At 35.1% G+C, this 18,303-nt stretch overlaps 1 protein-coding gene across 2 annotated transcripts in view; it reads left to right on the top strand.

Moving 5' to 3' along the window:
- nbas (NBAS subunit of NRZ tethering complex) overlaps positions 1–18,303 on the top strand; it is a 277,731-nt gene that overhangs the window by 101,826 nt on the left and 157,602 nt on the right. For both annotated transcript variants that reach the window (XM_088625619.1, XM_088625618.1), the window contains exons 31-33: positions 1,001–1,113; positions 13,699–13,812; positions 17,184–17,297. In XM_088625619.1, the coding sequence (XP_088481745.1) occupies positions 1,001–1,113; positions 13,699–13,812; positions 17,184–17,297 (341 nt within the window). The remainder of the gene's footprint in view (positions 1–1,000; positions 1,114–13,698; positions 13,813–17,183; positions 17,298–18,303) is intronic.

Raw genomic sequence — 18,303 nt, 5'->3', positions numbered from 1 at the left:
TGAAATCCTTTCTCATTGCTTGCTGCAATCAAATCACTGTTTGTTTCACTTTTTGTATTATAATTAGCCATTTCATTAAAGACAGAACAAGAATTCACGTAGATTTTACCTTGCTTCCTGAATTCCAATACCGCTGGTTAAATTTCTGGTTGCCATGGTATTATCTTAATGGTAAATCAATGGTTTACATTTGTTTTGGCATGAACTAGTATTTTTAACATACATTTGTCTGTTTTCTATCACAGAACCTTCTTTATGGTTTGCAGGATTTATGGTTCTGTGAGCTTAACCTCCCTCTGGCACAAGAGCAGCCCATCTGAGTTAACATTCCTACATGACCATGTTGTTTTATGACAACGTCTTATTCCTTTACCAGGAACAGAAAGTTCACAAGATGTGTTAGATCGAGAGGCCAAACTTAGGTTTAATTTACTAACAGCTTTGCCATTAATATCAGAAATCTCGCCAGTTAATGAGGCATGAGCACAGAGCCTGACATTATTGAATAGGAGAGCTTTCAAATACGTGCTTGTGGTTTCTAAGGGAGCAAACTGAAACTACAGTGTCTAATCACATATCTATCCACCCATCCATCATCAGAAAGCTGTTTATTGATAGTAATGGGTTGTGGCAACCCAAAGCTTATCTCAGAAGAATATAGCTCAAGACAAGAGGAACTATTCTCTGGATAAAATGTCAAGCCAGCCAGAGATACAGACAGAATTTTGGAGACTCCATTAGCTCTGTCATCATGTTTTCGAGGGGTTGGGAAGTGACTGGAGTACATGGTGAAAACCCACATGAACACAGAGAGAACTTGAGGAAATGGTGGAAGTAATGACAACAAAAACAAGATCAAACACTCTTCAAGCTATAGCTAAAAGTTCAGTAATGTCTGGAAGAAAGAGAAAGATTTAAAAGATGATTTACTGCTAGGTACGGTTATATCATGTTTTGATTAAAATAATGCTCAAAATAATATTCCCCATTGTTCTTAAAGGTGCTGCTTACAGCTGATTGCAGATTGCCCACCTGTCATTCAAGAAGAGCTTGATTTGATCAGTGCTCTGAGCCAGCTGGAGGAATTTGAAGTGAAGATCCTCCCTTTGCAAGGTATTAAAAACTCAGTTAATATCCTGGTTTATGTTAATCACTTTGTTGATAAATCCTATAGCCCAGAGGTTACAATGTGTATCACTCCAGACTGTGGCCAGAGCTTCTAGTGACAATGCTTGGTAGCACTGAGCAATGCTCAATTGTATTTTATATATTGTTTAATGTTTTTTTCTTAAAGACTAAATACTTTATCAAAGATTTCCTTGACTTATTCCACGTTTCCAGTACAGTGTGAGGTTTGCTTGTTGGTGCTATTGTTTCTTTATTCTCAGGAGAACTTGAGGTAAGTGTATCTGGCAAGCCTTACATAGAATGAAATGCTTCTTTCTTAACTTCTTTGCCCTTTTCTTGACTTTTTAAAAAATAAAACAATTGGTCTTAAAAGCTTTAATATGAATGCCAGAAATGTTTTTTTGTTATCGTTCATATACTTGAACATGCTTGTTTGAAGCTTCACCTTTAAGGTTCACTTGATTCTATTCTCTCACTTGATTGCTCTATGACTAAGTACCCTATAGGGAAAAATTAGCAGTGAAGTTACTGACAGTGACTCACAATGCCCTTGTAATGTTGAACTGCATCCTGTTCACTGTCATCCAGCTGAAGATATTAATGGTCAGTTGGCTTGGGCACATTTTTAAAGGTAGTGGCTGCAGGGACATATTAGTCACAGAGGAATGATTGTGAAGCTCTTCAAGCCTCTTGTTTTAGAAGTATTAGTGAGGATCAACTGTGAATGCTTGCAGAAATATTTAGAATTTAGAAGAACTAAAACAGTTTCGGCTTTGGAGCTGACAGTGGATCAAATAAGGATTAAACTTATTTTTTGGAAGGCTTTAAACCTGTTTTTTTATGCTAGTAACATCTGCTGTTTATTGCCCCAAGTAGTCCAACTTGGCCAGCACTGGCAACAGGGGACCCATGGGGCAAGAATATTGAAGATTACAGCACAGATACAGCAATACATTAAGCCTCTATGCCAGCTGTAGTGAAAACTACAGCTGTATTCTGTTTAAAATATGTTTTACCTAACTTTATTCCATAATAAAGGAGAAATCTGTTAATAGCAAACATGGACAGATGACATTGAATAGCTAATGCAATTTAAGTTGTTTTGACTTGCTTAGGAAATATTCCTTGCATGTATGTTGCAATTTCACAAACACTGATATTTCTGCATAATTTCTCTGACTTTTCTGTGTCTTTAGTAATGACCATTCTGAACCTAACCATCTTTTAATTTTAACCACTTCGATTTTTTTACAAGTTTTTTAAAGCACAAGGTACTACTTAATTCTTTTGTGATTGTCATGGAAGGCTACAGCTGTCCACTAATAAATATATATTGACACGCTCATGTAGACATTTACTTGAGCATACAGGGATATTTGTAAGTAAATTTTATCTATCACATACAGCAGGTGTCAGTTATTTGTGCAACATTTAATATTTAAGCTCCTTGCACTTGGCCCCAACATTCATTCTATAAAGATGGCCCCGTTAGAAGTGTTTTAACTTTTTTATGAAAAGCAGTAATAATATATAATCTTCTTAAAATAATAGTTCTCCATTTTCTGTTGGTGAATATGCTATTCATAGAAGAATAATAACCCCACCTTGCGCCTGTTGCTTGCAAGGGCTGGGTTGGGCTCTCCTGCAGCCCTAAATTGAAAGAATCAGCCATATCACTGCACGCCGTACAATATGCTACATGCTTTACATTCTGAAATTCACACTGTCAGTTTTTGTCATCTGGCATATGTACCCTAATGAAGCAGCGTCTTCAAAGTCAGCACTAAAATTAACTAAAATTTAGGGTTACAAAACTACCTTAATGAGCCATGCAGTTAGATGATAGGCTTCTGTGTCTGATAATTTTAGTTAATATATTTTCAGAATAAATACACATGTCTCTTTAAGGCAGTCAGGAAGTGGATTTCAAGCAAAGATTCAACTGTGAAGACCAAGGACCTTTCAAACAACTTAGGGATAAAATTGAATAAAGGCACAGGAGAAGGGTATACAAAAACATTTGAAAGACCCTTAATATCTCTTAAAGCATGGTGAGGTCAGTGAAGTGGAAGGCACACAGATTAGCCTGTCCAGACGGAGTAGCCTGGCAATGATGAAACTAGAAGTGATGTCACCCTGAAAAATCTTTCAAAATCCACAAGACGTTTGTAACAACATGCTTAATTGATTCTCCAGACCAATGTCATGGTTTTATGATCAGACAAGATAAATATGAACTTGTTGATATATATACAAAGCATCTGATAGACATCATTTATGTCTGACACAAACCGAAAATCGTGCATGACTCAGGCAACACCATCTCTATTGTCAAGCATGTTAGTGGCAGCTTTGTTATAGCTCTGTGTCTCATCAGCAGTGACTGAAAGCTTGTGAAGATTTATGGGAAAATACATGGAGAAAAGTACTAGCAAATCTAATTCTAAGGTAGAGAAAAACTTACTTCAGAACATAAACTGAAATTAATCTTTCATGTGAACAAAGATCTAAAGCCAAAGGTCAAGGTTATACTGGAGTGTCATAGGAATAAGAAAGTGAGTGGCCCAGTCAAATTCCTGACTTGTGTCCTATTGGGAATCGGTGGAAAGACTTTATAACTATTGTTCATAAACTATCTTCAAGGACCTTGAGAGAGCTTGAGCAAATCTACCAAGAAGAATAGGCAAGAATTGCACCACGCCAGTGTGAAGTTGGTAGTGACCTAAGGCTATGATTGCTGCCAAAGGTTCTTCAACCAAATTTTGAGATCACTTCATTTTGAGCATTCAGGTTTTTAAAGTTTGACAAAATTTGAATGCATCTTTTTCTAATTTCACAATATTTCACAATTCACAAAAACTATCTTTTATGGTATAAGTAAACCTACAAGTTTTGTTTAAAAACTTTCAAGTGTTTGAAACCAACTGACTTAAGTGATCAATAGCCATTATGTTGACACCCTAAACCTTATTATAAGGAATGGATTGTGAACTTTAGAGAAGGTTTTTTATAACAGAATCATGAATGGAACAATGACTTTCTAAATCAAGATACAAAGGCATTATGCTGAAAACTTACATTTTTTCATGCAAGCTATATTTTCTTACTTATAGGAACATGCAAAATAAAAACTTGTTCAGGGCTCCTTACCTTTAAGATATGTCATTTTTTGTTACTGGAGAAAATGCTGATTGATGTCTGTTTTAGTATAGATATGTTTTTACTGTGAAGTGAAATGTATCACAATGGTCTGTATACTCAAAGTATTAGGTAAAGTAAGAGCTGTTTCTTTTTGTTGTTTTTAAACACATTTTAAGCTTAATAAGATTCAGTCTGTAGTACACAAGCAAGTATAAACAGCTTTGTCAAAATACTTTTTTAAATGATTCAAGTTGTTTAGTTGTTCTCCTGATTATTCTTGGTGCTATCAGTAACCACTCCTGATTTTTGCGTGACCCTAATAATGTGATAGTTCATACAGTAGATAACATTTTAGCAGTTGTCATTATAATGTATTTAATTATGTAAAATGATTGCTGTAAAGTTGTTGGTGTGTTGACATCAATAGAGAAGTAAGCCTTCATGCTGATATGTGCATTATATATGGAAAATAACTTTAATCAGGGTGTGCTGTGTTAAAAGTTTAACTATTTTGTGAAGTCCCAGTGTTTGGAATGTACACTGGAAGGGTTAATTTATTGAGTTATATAGGTAGCAGGCTAATGAGATTAAGAATTCCTTACATTTACATAGCACTTTTATTTTCCTCGACCACCAATATGTGGTGCGCCCACCCATATAAGCACCCACCCGGATGATGCTAAAGCAGCTAAAGTGTGCCAGTACGCTTACCACACATCAGGTATCAGTGGGGAGGAGAACAGAGTCATAATTCACTGATGGCTATTATTAGGTGGTCAAGGCCAGGGGAAACAATGGCCAAGACACTGGGGTAACACTCCTACTACTTTCGAGATTTTTAATGACCACAGAGAGTCAGGATGGAAGAATGGTGTCTTATTTTTAACAGTATAGTATCCCCTTCACTATACTGGGGCATTAGAACCCACACAGACTGCAGGGTGAGTGCTCCCTACTGGTCCCACTAACACTTCTTCCAGTCGCAGCCTTAGCTTTCCCAGGGGATCTGTCATCCAGGTACTGGCCAGGTTCACATCTGCTTAGCTTTAGTGGGTTGCCAGTTGTAAAATGCAGGGTTATATACTGTAGATGCTGGCTATTTACATACTCGTATGTTAGTCAATGTCCCTTTAATCAAAAGTGAACAATTGAAGACTTCCAAGTTTCACAGTCAATGAAAGTACAGGTTCAAAACACAGGTTGAACCTTATGCTACAGATGACACATCTAAGCCTGCTATGTTAACTGTGGATTTCTCAGAAGATGGGCTTGGGTTAGCATTTTAGTTTATGCATCTATCCATTTTTTAATTGCTGTATTGGTCATGTGGGAGCTGGCCTCTGTCCCGACTAGCAATGGGCAAGGTACACCATGAACAGAAAGCCAGTCTATTGCGGGGCACACAGTCACAAATTCACACCAAGGCCTATTTTCACAGAAGCCAATTAACCTACCACTATGTCTTTAGACTGTAGGAGGAAACCAGAGCACTCAAAGAAAACCCATGTGAACAGTTTTGTGTTAAATCATCACTATCTTTCACATTGTAGTTCAAGTGGGGAGCTATGTCAGTATGCAAGCTGCAAAAGGAAAAGCAGCAGTGAATTTCACACTGAAAAGTAGAAAGAAAAAAAAACTCTTTTGACTGCTGTGCCTTTTTCAAGTGTGAGTGAGGGAAAGGGTGTGGGAATATGAAGGAAAAGAGAACAAAAGAAAGAGCTTATAAGAAAGGTCACAGCAGGTGAGAATAGGTGTCAAAATGAATTTGTGGGGGAATTCAAAGAGAAGTGTGAAAAGATTAATTCTGTAAATGGCTATAGAGTTTTTAGAAATAGATTATGCTAATTATCATTGTGAGATGGTGGAAGCTGTGATTTTAGTTTGAGGACCATTTGATTAATAATAATAATCATAATAATTGCTTACACTTATGTAGCGCTTTTCTGGACATTCTGCTTAAAGCACTTTACAGGTAATGGGGACTCCTCTCCACCACCACCAATATGCAGCATCCACCTGGATGATGCGACGGCAGCCATAGTGCGCCAGAACGCTCACCACACATCACCTATTAGTGGGGAGGAGAACAGAGTAATGAAGCCAATTCATAGATGGGGATTATTAGGAGGCCATGATTGGTAAGGGCCAATGGGAAACTTGGCCAGAACGCCGGGGTTACACACCTATTCTTTTCGAGAAACGCCCTGGGATTTTTAATGACCGAGTCAGGACCTCGGTTTTTTTACGTCTCATCCGAAGGATGGCTCCTTTTTACAGTATAGTGTCCCCATCACTATACTGGGACATTAGGACTCACATAGGCCGCAGGGTGAGGGCCCCCTGCTGGCCCCACTAACACCTCTTCCAGCAGCAGTATATGATTATTGAAAAACTGATGATGCTATCATATCAATCATTAATTAATAATATGCCATTAAGAAAACTATGTAAAAATTACCTCTTTGTTTTCATATCCACGTGTCAATATTTATTAGTTGTTTTGTTAGGTTGTGGGGGTATTAAACAAACTACTCATCCATGTGGTTGAAGCCAATACTATTACTACCTGGGGGATACTACAGCTGTGAGACAGGCTGAGGAAACCAATCATTAGGTCCGAAAGCTAGCAGACAGCCAGGGTGGAGGATTCACTGGGTAGAGGGCCAGAGCACAGGAAGAGCTGTGCAGACAGAAAAAACAAGAGAATGTGCTGTACGTGCCATCAGTGGCCACGTAGCACACTGAATGCAGAAAGAGATTTCGGCTGGTGGTCAGATCCTGGCATAGAGTAGGGTTTGAAAGCTCAGGAAGTTTCAGGTAGATTTCTGGATTAAACACTAATATGCGGGTTTGTGTAGAAAACACTCTCAGACTTTTCGGCGTAATAACCCAATGGTAGAGTGCTAGACAGAGTAGAGGACAGGCGCTGATGAGGTAATTACCTATTACGTGGGGACCGGTGGCACAGACAGCCATCCCGATCATGTTCTCGCGGCACAGAGTGTGTTTAATATTGTGTGTGAATGTAGATGGTTGTCGAGGTGACTAGGGGCTATGAGCTCCGTCTTGCCTGGCTGTTACAGATACCTTAGCTTCCTTCAAGAAATGGTTTCATGAGATCCTTGGATAAGCTACTATCAAATGTTCTTTCTTATGTTCTACAATATAATTATTTTAGAAGAAAAGAGAAACATTAGTATTTTTTAATTGCATAAAAATACAATTTTCCAGTATTAAACGAAAGGTACAAATTTGTCAGTTTAGGGTTTTATAAATGAAACTTGAAATTGCACAATGAGGAGTGTCAAGCAAAGTATAAAATTGCATCACATTCCTGCAAATGAAAGAACTGTCTGAGCTAAATTCTTAATAAAGTCTTTAAAAATGAAACTTTCTCCATATAGTTCGTAGTGCATGCTTTGTAAATTTGACAGATAAGCCATCAAATAACCTACTGAATTCAGAGGTACTCTCCAGATTTTTGTAGTTGATTCTGTTAGTACCAAGCCTTTTCCAAAGAATAAATATTAAAACAGACAAATTATGGTGTCTGTAGGACGTTAGTAAAAAAAAGTACTACAGTTCTCCTACATATGTGTAAAATGCATTGCTTTTACAACTTAAAGAAGTAAGCAGATATAATAGAAATGTGCCATTGCCATTGCGGATATAATAGAAAAGCGCCAAAGATAGAATAGCCATACTGCACCAAATTTAAATGATCTTGTTTTTTTATAAAAATGATTTTAGCTCCTTTTCACATGAGCATTCATAAATGTAAAACCAGGAATCAATTTTAAAGATTTTCAGTTTCAAAATCAATGCATTAGTAGTGCTCTTAAAATATGAAAACTAAAGTTTTAACTAATTTGTTTTGTTTATGTATATAAGTTAAATTTCACATAGCAAAATTACACACAACAAATTCTTTAATGCCTTACAGGGGCTCCAGCTGGGAGAGTGACAAATCTTGATAAAAATAAAGGCTACATTTGCACACACAGCAGTTTGCTGAGTCTATTGCATGGTGAGCTGATGGAATGATGGTTAATTCTAGGGCATTCAACCTTGAAATTCTTGTTCAGTTTCAAGCAGTTGCATAGTGAATCCTGGCAACAGATAGCTAATGGCAGAACTTAGTCTCTTATTGGTCATAATCTGTGTCTATTCACTCCTTATAGTATGTCCTCAACTGTTGCAAACAAATAGTGTTTGTATCAAAAATACTTTAGATGTGAGTATTTGCTTGTGGTTTTCAAAATTGAATTTATTTTAGGTAAATGCCTCCATTTTTGTTTCCCTTTTTGAAACAAAAAACAAATGCATCCTTGATAAAGATGAGCAAAAATGATCTATGTTGTAGTTTTCCACAATGTTGAATATATTTTACATTATTAATGATTCTTTGCAATTAACCAACATTACATATTTCTCAAATTTATTTTCAATCCATTTTCTAACCACTTTATACAATACAAGGTTACAGGGGAGCAGAAGTCTATCCTGTCACACAATTGGTGCAACACAGTATGCAATGTGGACCAAAAATGATTTCGTGATCAAGCGTTTCTTTGTTGATTTTGATGTATACTTGGGGTTATTGTCATGCTAAAGGATCTACTTAACGGCTAAGTTTAAGCCTCAAGATAGGCTTTTGGCTAAAATAGAACTTGTAGAGTGGTTCTGGTACTTGGTAGAGTTGATGATGCTGATGACCTTTACAAGGGCCCTAGGACCAATGGACGCAAAATAGCCACAACCACATGGCAGTATGATGTTCTTTTCTGCATATGCACCCGTCTTCCAACCATTTTTTGCAACCATTTCTTTCTTTTAATTTGTGAGTTCTTTGCCTTTCCCCGTGATGATGGATGACAAAGAGATTTTGCATATCATCCCTAAAGAAACATGAAGTCACAGAAGGCATATATACAATATACTGGATACAATATATAGTAGTCCCTTAAGACTGAGTTAAACATAAAATATATATATATTTTATGGATTTAATTTTCTTTGGTATTATTACACAAAGTGCTAGTTTCTTTGTTTCGTGACACTCTGTCTTAAAGTTCTTAATAATAAAATGCTTTTGTTCCATTTTTGTCCAAATAATAATTGATAAGGCTTTAAAACAACAAACATCAAGCTAAAAAAGCTGACAAGCATTGTGATTTACTTTTCCAACTCCTGAGATGGAGGGGAAAGAAAGAAATACAACAAACAACATATGGATAGAAGGTTAAGTATGTCGGAAATTTGGAAATGTCTTTTGCTATAAAAAATCTATAAAAACAAAGTACATTTTGATTGTCTGCCCCACTATCCAGATGTTACATAGCAGTATGCAGAGCTATTTGAAACAATAAATCCATAGTGTTGTTTTAAATTATTTATGCTTTAACACTTGTATAATCTTATACCAAATGTTTTCAGTGATGGGACATCCACAAATAATTCTATAGAAACATCATTGTTTTTTTTCAGTTTGATTAAATCATTGGAAATGTTTCACATTTCATTTTTCAATGTTTGCTGTAAAGAGAAAAAAAAAGTTAATAAAAGTAATAAAAGGTACTGCTCAGTTTATTGCAATAATGTACTGTAGATGTACCCATGTCACATCAGTAACCATTTGCAGTCTTCAGATAAGATGTGATTTTTTTTATATCTTGAAAGATATTTATTTCATGAACGTTTTAAGTGATGTCTTTTTTAGTTACACTTTGTGTAGTTCATGTTATGCCTGATTAGCACTTAAATGGCAGTTAACAGAAAAAGTTCAGGTTGCTGCTGGTTGTTGGAATTGCAGACACTATTGTGTACTAGAAATTCAAAATACATGTTTGAGTATATCGTCAAGTGGCATTGTGCTGAAGGAGTTGCTCTCTTTTTTTGGTGGGCATATTTAATCAAGCCCTGTCTATGATCATTTAAGTTTGGTTCCAACTGTTTAGAAGAGTTGGGATGTTAATCTTGATGCCTTGTCCAGATATAATTCTTCCTATAAATGTATTTGCAAAATATTATTCTAAATCGTTTATAGAAAGGCTGGTTTCAGTCTATAAAAGCCACTTCTAAAAAAATAAGCTACTTGTTTATGTTATCTGTTTGATTTATTTTTGGCAAGATTAATTGTTGCATTTTTTTTTTTACTTTCTCCTTGACCCTTTTTAACAGTTTATTTACAATATATTGGTCCTGACTTTAATGTGTAAAAAGGGTGACATAGAACTGTTTTGCCTACGTAGACATTTCAATTTGAGGTCACCTGTTTTTCATTTTGTTTTACTATTACTGTATGAAATGATATTACTGAGACCCTAAATTCTCATTTATGATATATAGCAATCTATGATTTTATATTGTAGATAAAATAGGTACAATATATACAGAAAAACGAAAATGGTTTGTCTTTGTGTAGTAAAATAATATTGTGCATATATTTATGCATATTTTTCTTAAATGCATATTTTAGTAAATCACGTAACATCTTGATATATTTAATTCTAAATGCAGACCTTTTGATTGTAAACTTCCTAAGAAAAAAATAATTTGTCTTTTTAAAGATGGCAAAGGATTTTTTGTGAGGAGTTTTTTGGTGCCTCAGAAATAGTATGTGTTTTTCAGGTCCCATAAAGAAAAAATATTTTTATAGCCTTTGGTGCTGTCTACATCTCAGAGCTGTCAGGTGTACTTGCTGGTTGATTTGTAGCTCTTCAAATGATGTAATTTTGTTTGCTAGCTAGAAATGCCAGAAGGCGATGATAAGGAGGATTAAAAGCTTTAAAGTGCTTGTGTAGAAATTACCTATTGACTACATTGCGAAGAGACTCCTAGTTCATCCCCTGGTGCCTTGAGATACTACATCCACTGAAGTTGCTCATCAGCTAGCCAACAGGAGCTTCAGTAGATCCTCTACAAAGCAGACTCCAGCCTGATGCTCATTGATACTAACAGAGGTCTACCTGTTTGCTTCTGGAAAAGGTAGCTAAAATCGATTGGATCCATAAAGGTCCAGACTGTGCACTTTTCACATTCTGTGTGATTGTGACTGGAAGGTAAAATCTCCTGCTGAAAGTATTACATGAAAACGCTGGTCTTTTCTGCACTTATTCTTTGCTATAGTACAGTGCAATGGAATAAACATGCTGTACATATTAAAATATATATTCGGGAATTGAAGTCATATTTTGGTGAAGGGGAGGTAAATGAATCCATAGTGTTTTATATGGATGTTGTTCACAAATTTGTGTGGATGTTAACATTCCAAACTTTTTTTGGCATTTCTGTATTTAATTTAAAGATAAAGATAATTTGAAGATAAATTATTATAACTGGGAATGCAATTGTAATAATAAGTGAAAAAGAAGAAGAATGTTCTGAGTATGGATTTGTCTAACCTCCAAAACAGCTTCAGCACACAGTATTTAGCGATTAGTACTACTCTTTACAGGGTTCAACATACTGGCTTACAATCAGACTTTCTTTGTTTGGTATACTATCCCATACAAATCCACCTCTTCCATTTTCCAAGTTCACAGTGCTCACAGGCTCTTGTGGTGACTTCATCTTGTTTGGTTCTCCACTGGACTCCTAAAGCCCCAAAGCTAATATTCTGTGTATGCACTCTATCTCGCCTTCTGTGAGAAAGCATAAAAAAATCAGAATTATTCAGCCAACTAAATTTAATATTGAACCAATGGTAGCATCCAGCATTTGAACTTACTGGCCTTTTTATATATTGAAAAGTCTTACGTCCATGAACCTGTGTGTTAGGGTGCATGAAAATCAGCTCAGGTTAAGAAGCAATGTCCATTTGATCCTCAATTACAGCATTTCCAGAAGCAGTTTCCATACAGAATGCATACTGCTCACTGTAACCATTCACAAAATGATAACATTTAATTAGTAGAAATAATTGAAGAGACACAATTTGAGAGTTATGAGCTTGGGTGACATTTTGATCCGAGTGTTATTTCGAGAGTTAAACTCATCTGGGACTCCCAGCACAAAAGCTGAAAGCATTGACTGAAGTGTTGTGTGCAAATCGTGTGAGTTTAGTAGTTAATGGAATTTGATGCACCACTTAAGTATATGTCATGACTGCAATATGGACTGATAAATCTTGATAAGAAATTTTGTATTTTCTGCCCTCTTCCACTTTTGATAGTTATCTAAACATTAAATAGTTTATTATTTTAAACAAGTAAATTGGTAATACCTGGACAACATTGTAATCTTGAGATCCACAACATTTGTTTATAAAACCACCAAACCAAAATAATTTCCTAAATACAAATCCATAGTATTTAACCATCACATGACCTTTATGATTCTATCACTGATTTCTATATACACTGTCCATGTTTACAATGTAAAAACTTTTAATATTGTATATACATGAGCAGGGAGTGATGAACTTCTAGACAGATATTTTTGGTGTTATTTTGCACTATTGCACTAAAAGTTTAACTGTGCACTTCAAACCTACATCTTGTAAAAGCATTACATTTTTAGAACATTATTCAGACAGAAAGTATAGCACTTTCTCCACTACTGTAGTCTGTACCTTTGTCTTAAATGTTAAGATTGCTCTATTATTTTTGTATAGCTACATTTAGCAGCTCTGGAAAATAAAGGCCACAGTCTCCAAAATACTGTATCACAATAAGCTACAGCTAAAATGAGAATAATTCTGCAAAGCAGACTGCTAAATCTCTCATAATATGTACGTGTATATACATATATATTTATTTGTGTTCTGATTATAAATTATCTTTAAATACATTATAGAATTTTTAAGGGCATTAACACTGAGATTAGTCAGGATTGTAGACTTTCACCTTTTCAGTTGTTTTGCAATATTTGGCAAGTTATTTTTAAATTTGTATACACACATGTACAGTATATGCATGTTGGAATTATTTTCTTGCAGAGTGTAGTGTTTCAGGAATAGAAATAGAATTTTAATAGAATACACGTTAGTGCAATTCCAGTGCAAGTTAGTAGCTGAACTTCACATTATCACATCTGATGATTATAAAAGTAGTGTACTGTGAGTTCTGAATATATTCTCACATTGCAATTGCGAAAATAAATATTTTACAACATCCCTCTAAATAGAAATTGTTATTAGTTTAATTGTAACATTGTTTTATGTGTTTCCTATAAAAAATAGTCATGACCTTGTAAAATCAGATGGCCAATTACACACGTCTTATCTAATTGTCCTAAGAATCGCATTTTTAATGAGTAAAACATGAGTGCCATGTACTCTTCAAGAAAGGACAAAGCTTTTAAGAGTAATGGAATTGTCATTATACTGCAAAGATCTAACAATAGAACCTGTCAAGTCATCATCACTGCCTTTTTTGACACTTGGCATGTCACACACTAATGTTTTTTTTTCTCTGAATCTATTCCCAGTACGCCTGCGATCAGACCGTCTCACTCTCATTGAAGAATGCATCGCTCAGTGCCCAACAGCTTATAAGCAGTACACAAAACTCCTGGGACTTGCAAATCTGCTGAGGGTCGCAGGTAATGTAGTGTAACTGTTTAAGTGTGTACAATACCATGAACACAAATGTGATATGCTAAGTAGAAGATATTGAACCTTTGAGATGCATATTCATGGCTCTTGTGACAAGGCGCCAGAGGGATACAGGTTCGTTGCCTGTTTTAATACATCTGCAGGGTTTGACTTTTTTCTCAGTTAAATTCATTTTAGATTTTGGAGAAAATAGCATTCTCTTGCTAATACAGGATTGTGTTGTACGTACACTAATATTAAAAGAAGAGTGTGTCTGAAAAAAGGGGAGTTCGTTTTGGGCACTAAAGAGCCCTAAGATGTGTTTTACATTTTTCATGTGATTGGCTGTTCAGGCTAGAGGGAGTAATGGAGGACCTTCTTCTGCAATGTTTTTGATTTAAGGTTGAATGAGGCAGAAAGTATAAGAAGTAATCATCCAGGTTAGATTGTCAGAAACCAGCATAAATTGACTTTTACTAAATTTCTCAATCTGGAATTGGGAATATTACAGATGTTAAATCTTTAATAAATAATCATGCTTCAGATGTAAATTATAATGCAAGTTAATACTCCATTAATGTGCTTGTGCTTAAAGGAATTGTGCCTGCATAGTTTGTTACAGCTTTCTACAATCTGTTGCCCAGTAGTTAAATAATGACACCACCAAGTCTTTGACTGAAGATAATTTATCGCAATCATGTGTGGTCACTAGGCATGTCAAATGAAGAACAGCTGAATATGTTCCCCTTTCACTGTCTGATAGCACTCTGGATTTCTAGTACGTTGACTGCAGGTTTGAGGCTCTTTAGACTGGAATGAACGATTACTCCCTTCCAGGAGAAAGACTAGAAGGATTTGTCCTGCACTGTTTAATTCAGTGCACACTTCAGACTGATGAAGGCATTGACAGACATGCTTAGATTTTGAATCTGTCGTTTTTTTTTCTTTTGTGTCTTGCCAGAAGGGTTGAATGAGAAACAGGTATTGTCAAATCAATGCAAAACCTCTCCCTCTCAGGTGCTGGTAGATTTTGCATGAACACATCCTGCCATAGACACCTGTGCTATTTCATATGGACATCTCAGTGGCTTTTGGGCTTATAATAGTCACAGTAGAGGAGCTCATTTTTTTTTCCTGTTTAATTTTGCTTACATTCAGTCTATCTTGTGTCATTTTTTCTGCAAATTTGAAGTCACAAATTGTTTCAGTACATCGGTATTTTAACAATACTAGATCTTAATCCATATAATCTAATTAGATACAATACAGGTATGTATGTAATAATTCATTTTTGCATTTCATCCTTTACATCTATTTCCTTAGTGATAGTTTGGTTAATATAAAGGTTTATGATGATGAAAAGCCAAACATATATAAAAAGCTACATAATTAGAATTTGCTTGACATTTAAACAACTTTCATTAAAACTTTCATTAAAAGGATAGATTATAGACAATGGCAAAATGAGCAAATTAAAAGAAATTCAGAATTTAAAATAACTATTATGTCAGTTTTCACAAACTGTTATTTAACCTCACCCCAAATGGAACACAAGGTCAATATCCTTCTGAAATGGATGCATCTTTTAATAATCTTGAATGATGTTGGAAACTTGCACAGCCTAGGCCTTGGTAGGGTCTTGAATTCAAGGGATCCCCTTGACCATCAATTCTGAAATTTCAGGTTTTCATGTCTTATTCAGTACACACATTAGAAATAAATATTCAGAACAACGAGAGGGGAAAAAAACATCAAACACATTGTCTGTCTTAATAAGTCAATTTTTCAAGTTGTAGTACACCTAGAATGTAAATTTATTTGCTAGTATGTGGTACCTTGAATACAAATTTGCAAGTGATTGAACAAATATAAACATTTCTCCATGAATTTTGCATTTACTTACTCTACTGGCAGTGCTTGAAAGGGTATTAATGGTGTTTAAACAATAGAAAAGTCTGTTTTTGAACTTTCTTGCAAGCTACTGGTGAACAGATATAACAAATTGACAAGAAGCTTTGTGATCTTTACTTGAAGAAAAAAATAGCATGGCAAATGCCTCAGATCCTCCCCTACATCTTTGAATGGTCAGAATTCACTCAATGACAGTTATTTCTGCCTGTTACATCAGTGTTTCATAGGCGGTTTGTTTGAAAATATTAGGAACCCTTTGGTCAGCAATTTCTAGACACAACATTAATAATGTGGAAGTGAACTGAACAATTGTACAACTGAACATAAAGTTTATACTGCTTTACAAGGTAAGCACAATGGGTTTTATGTATTTTGACAAATGTTTGCTTTTATGATTGTATTTTGGTGGAGAATTTTTAAATTATCAACACTTTGGAGCTTCTCTGAACTGCAATGCCGGAGAAAAATATTCTGTTACTCTATCTGGTTTTTCCTGGTTTCTAAATATACTGTTGTGAAGTTTAGATTGTCTTACGTCTTGTGATATAAACTTTGTGTTTTGATTTTGCTGGTACAAAATGGATTAAATTCACTGGTTGTAAGCTCTATATAATTAATTTATTGGTTTATTAGAAAATAGTTTCACTACTGAGAAAACAAACTTAATGGTTGTATTTCAAGGATATTGAAGAGCACTTGTATGTGCAGTACTTTGTGAAATGGTTAAGAATGTTGTTTTTGGTCATTTGCAGCTAATGTTACACTTTTCATTACGTGTTCCCATTTGTAATTCGCACACTGTATATACATCATTTTGAATTTCACTAGGTAGTGAGTTTTGCTTTTGTTTAAGAAATGGTCCTTTCTTTATTCCATTATAAGTAATGAAATACTGCAATACAGTTAATTCATCTCCTCTTTCTTTAATTATCATTTGAAAAATATCCAATATTGTGACATACTGTATTGGATTTTCTTATGTTAACTACTTTGGAATAATATTTCCACATAATAAAAGTATTACCACTAATAAGTAGTGAACTGGTATATATTAAACATTTATACTGGCATGATATTACTGGTACACTACTGGTAGTGTAGTAGTTATTAGAGGTACTAGGACTACTACAGATTCTGCCAATAGAACTACTGTTGCTTTTATTACTTCTACTACGAAAGATTGAGCACAAAAGGAATTGCAGTTTTTGGAGTTTGTATTCTGAAGCAGTTTGTTGGAATCCTTTACGAAACAGCTGGATGAGATTTTTTGATCAATAAACTACTAGCAATCACCTGAGAACCATGGAGTGTTTCTTTTTTCTTCTTTTGCAATGTTTCCTATGTTTTTATTACAGTAACAACAAAAAAATAGTCTTCACATATGAGCAGTAATAATGGCTGTAGTATTTATGACTTTCGTGATAATGAATCATTCAGGCTTTGATGAGTGTCTCTGTAATTTTCTCAGGAGATAATGAAGTGAAGAGAAAAGGCCAAGTGTTAATTCTGCTGGCAGAACAGGCTCTTCACTGCCAGGACTACAAGGCCTCCAATATCCACTGTCAGGAGCTCATGGCAACAGGTACTATACAGCAGTCTCATTCAATGCACGCTTGATGTACTAATGAGCATAAGCACTTAAAATAAACTTAGTCTTAGAATCACACCTTGATTTTAGCCTTTCAACAGAATTGCTGAAGTGCGGATCTTGAGTGGCTCACAACGTAACGACCTCCATTTGGAGCACATTTTGGACACAACAATGTGATCGCTAGTTTGAATTCAGTCTTTGTTAATAGGTGACTAAGACCAGATTCACCAAAAGAACAGCACACAAATAGCTTTGTTGTATCAGAGTTTCTTCAGTTTGTTATGCAGCAGCAACCTTGTGGCTATCCTGGGGCCTGGGGACTTCTGCACTTGCTGCTTTCATTTTGGATTTATAATGCAAAAAAAATAGAATCCCCTACTGCCTACTTGTAAGATATGTGTGCACATATGTGGATTTGTTTGTGTATATATAACACAAGCGCTTGTGAAGGGAATATAGCGCATACTGCACCCATTAAAAACTGACAGTTTCAAAATATGAAAAAGGAAAAATGTGGAAAAGAACTAATTAGATAACACCATCTGATAGGAAAACTCAGAAACAGACAGGAAGGAGTACTAACCTGTTTTCTAATCATTTTATTATCTTACTTTTCTTATATTTAGAATATACAGAAGTATTCATTTTAGTTATCATTCAATGAAAGTTAAGAGCTCTTCTTACCATTTACATATTTTACTATAATTGGCTATATTCGTTATTTCTCATTCGAAGTTTCTATGTAGTTTAAAGGAGTATAACGAGCAATAAGTTTATGAATTGAGTAATACAACAAAACCTTGCACTTAGCCAGTGCCGAAAGGTTTATTTAAATAAATCTTAAATATGGAATGTTCAGCCTGAATTAGGTTGAATAAATGCTGGAAATACAGGAAGTGCATTATTTTATTTACTGTTTTGTCTACTTATGTATGTTAAACTCCCAGATAGGACATACTAAATCCTATGAAAAAATACATTTCAGTTGCTTAAATTC

Source organism: Lepisosteus platostomus, chromosome 3, assembly GCF_059453375.1.
Source record: "Lepisosteus platostomus isolate fLepPlt1 chromosome 3, fLepPlt1.hap1, whole genome shotgun sequence".
Lineage (NCBI taxonomy): Eukaryota > Metazoa > Chordata > Actinopteri > Semionotiformes > Lepisosteidae > Lepisosteus > Lepisosteus platostomus.
Note: the sequence above shows the minus strand (reverse complement) of the source record. Positions and strands in the feature narration are given on the sequence as shown.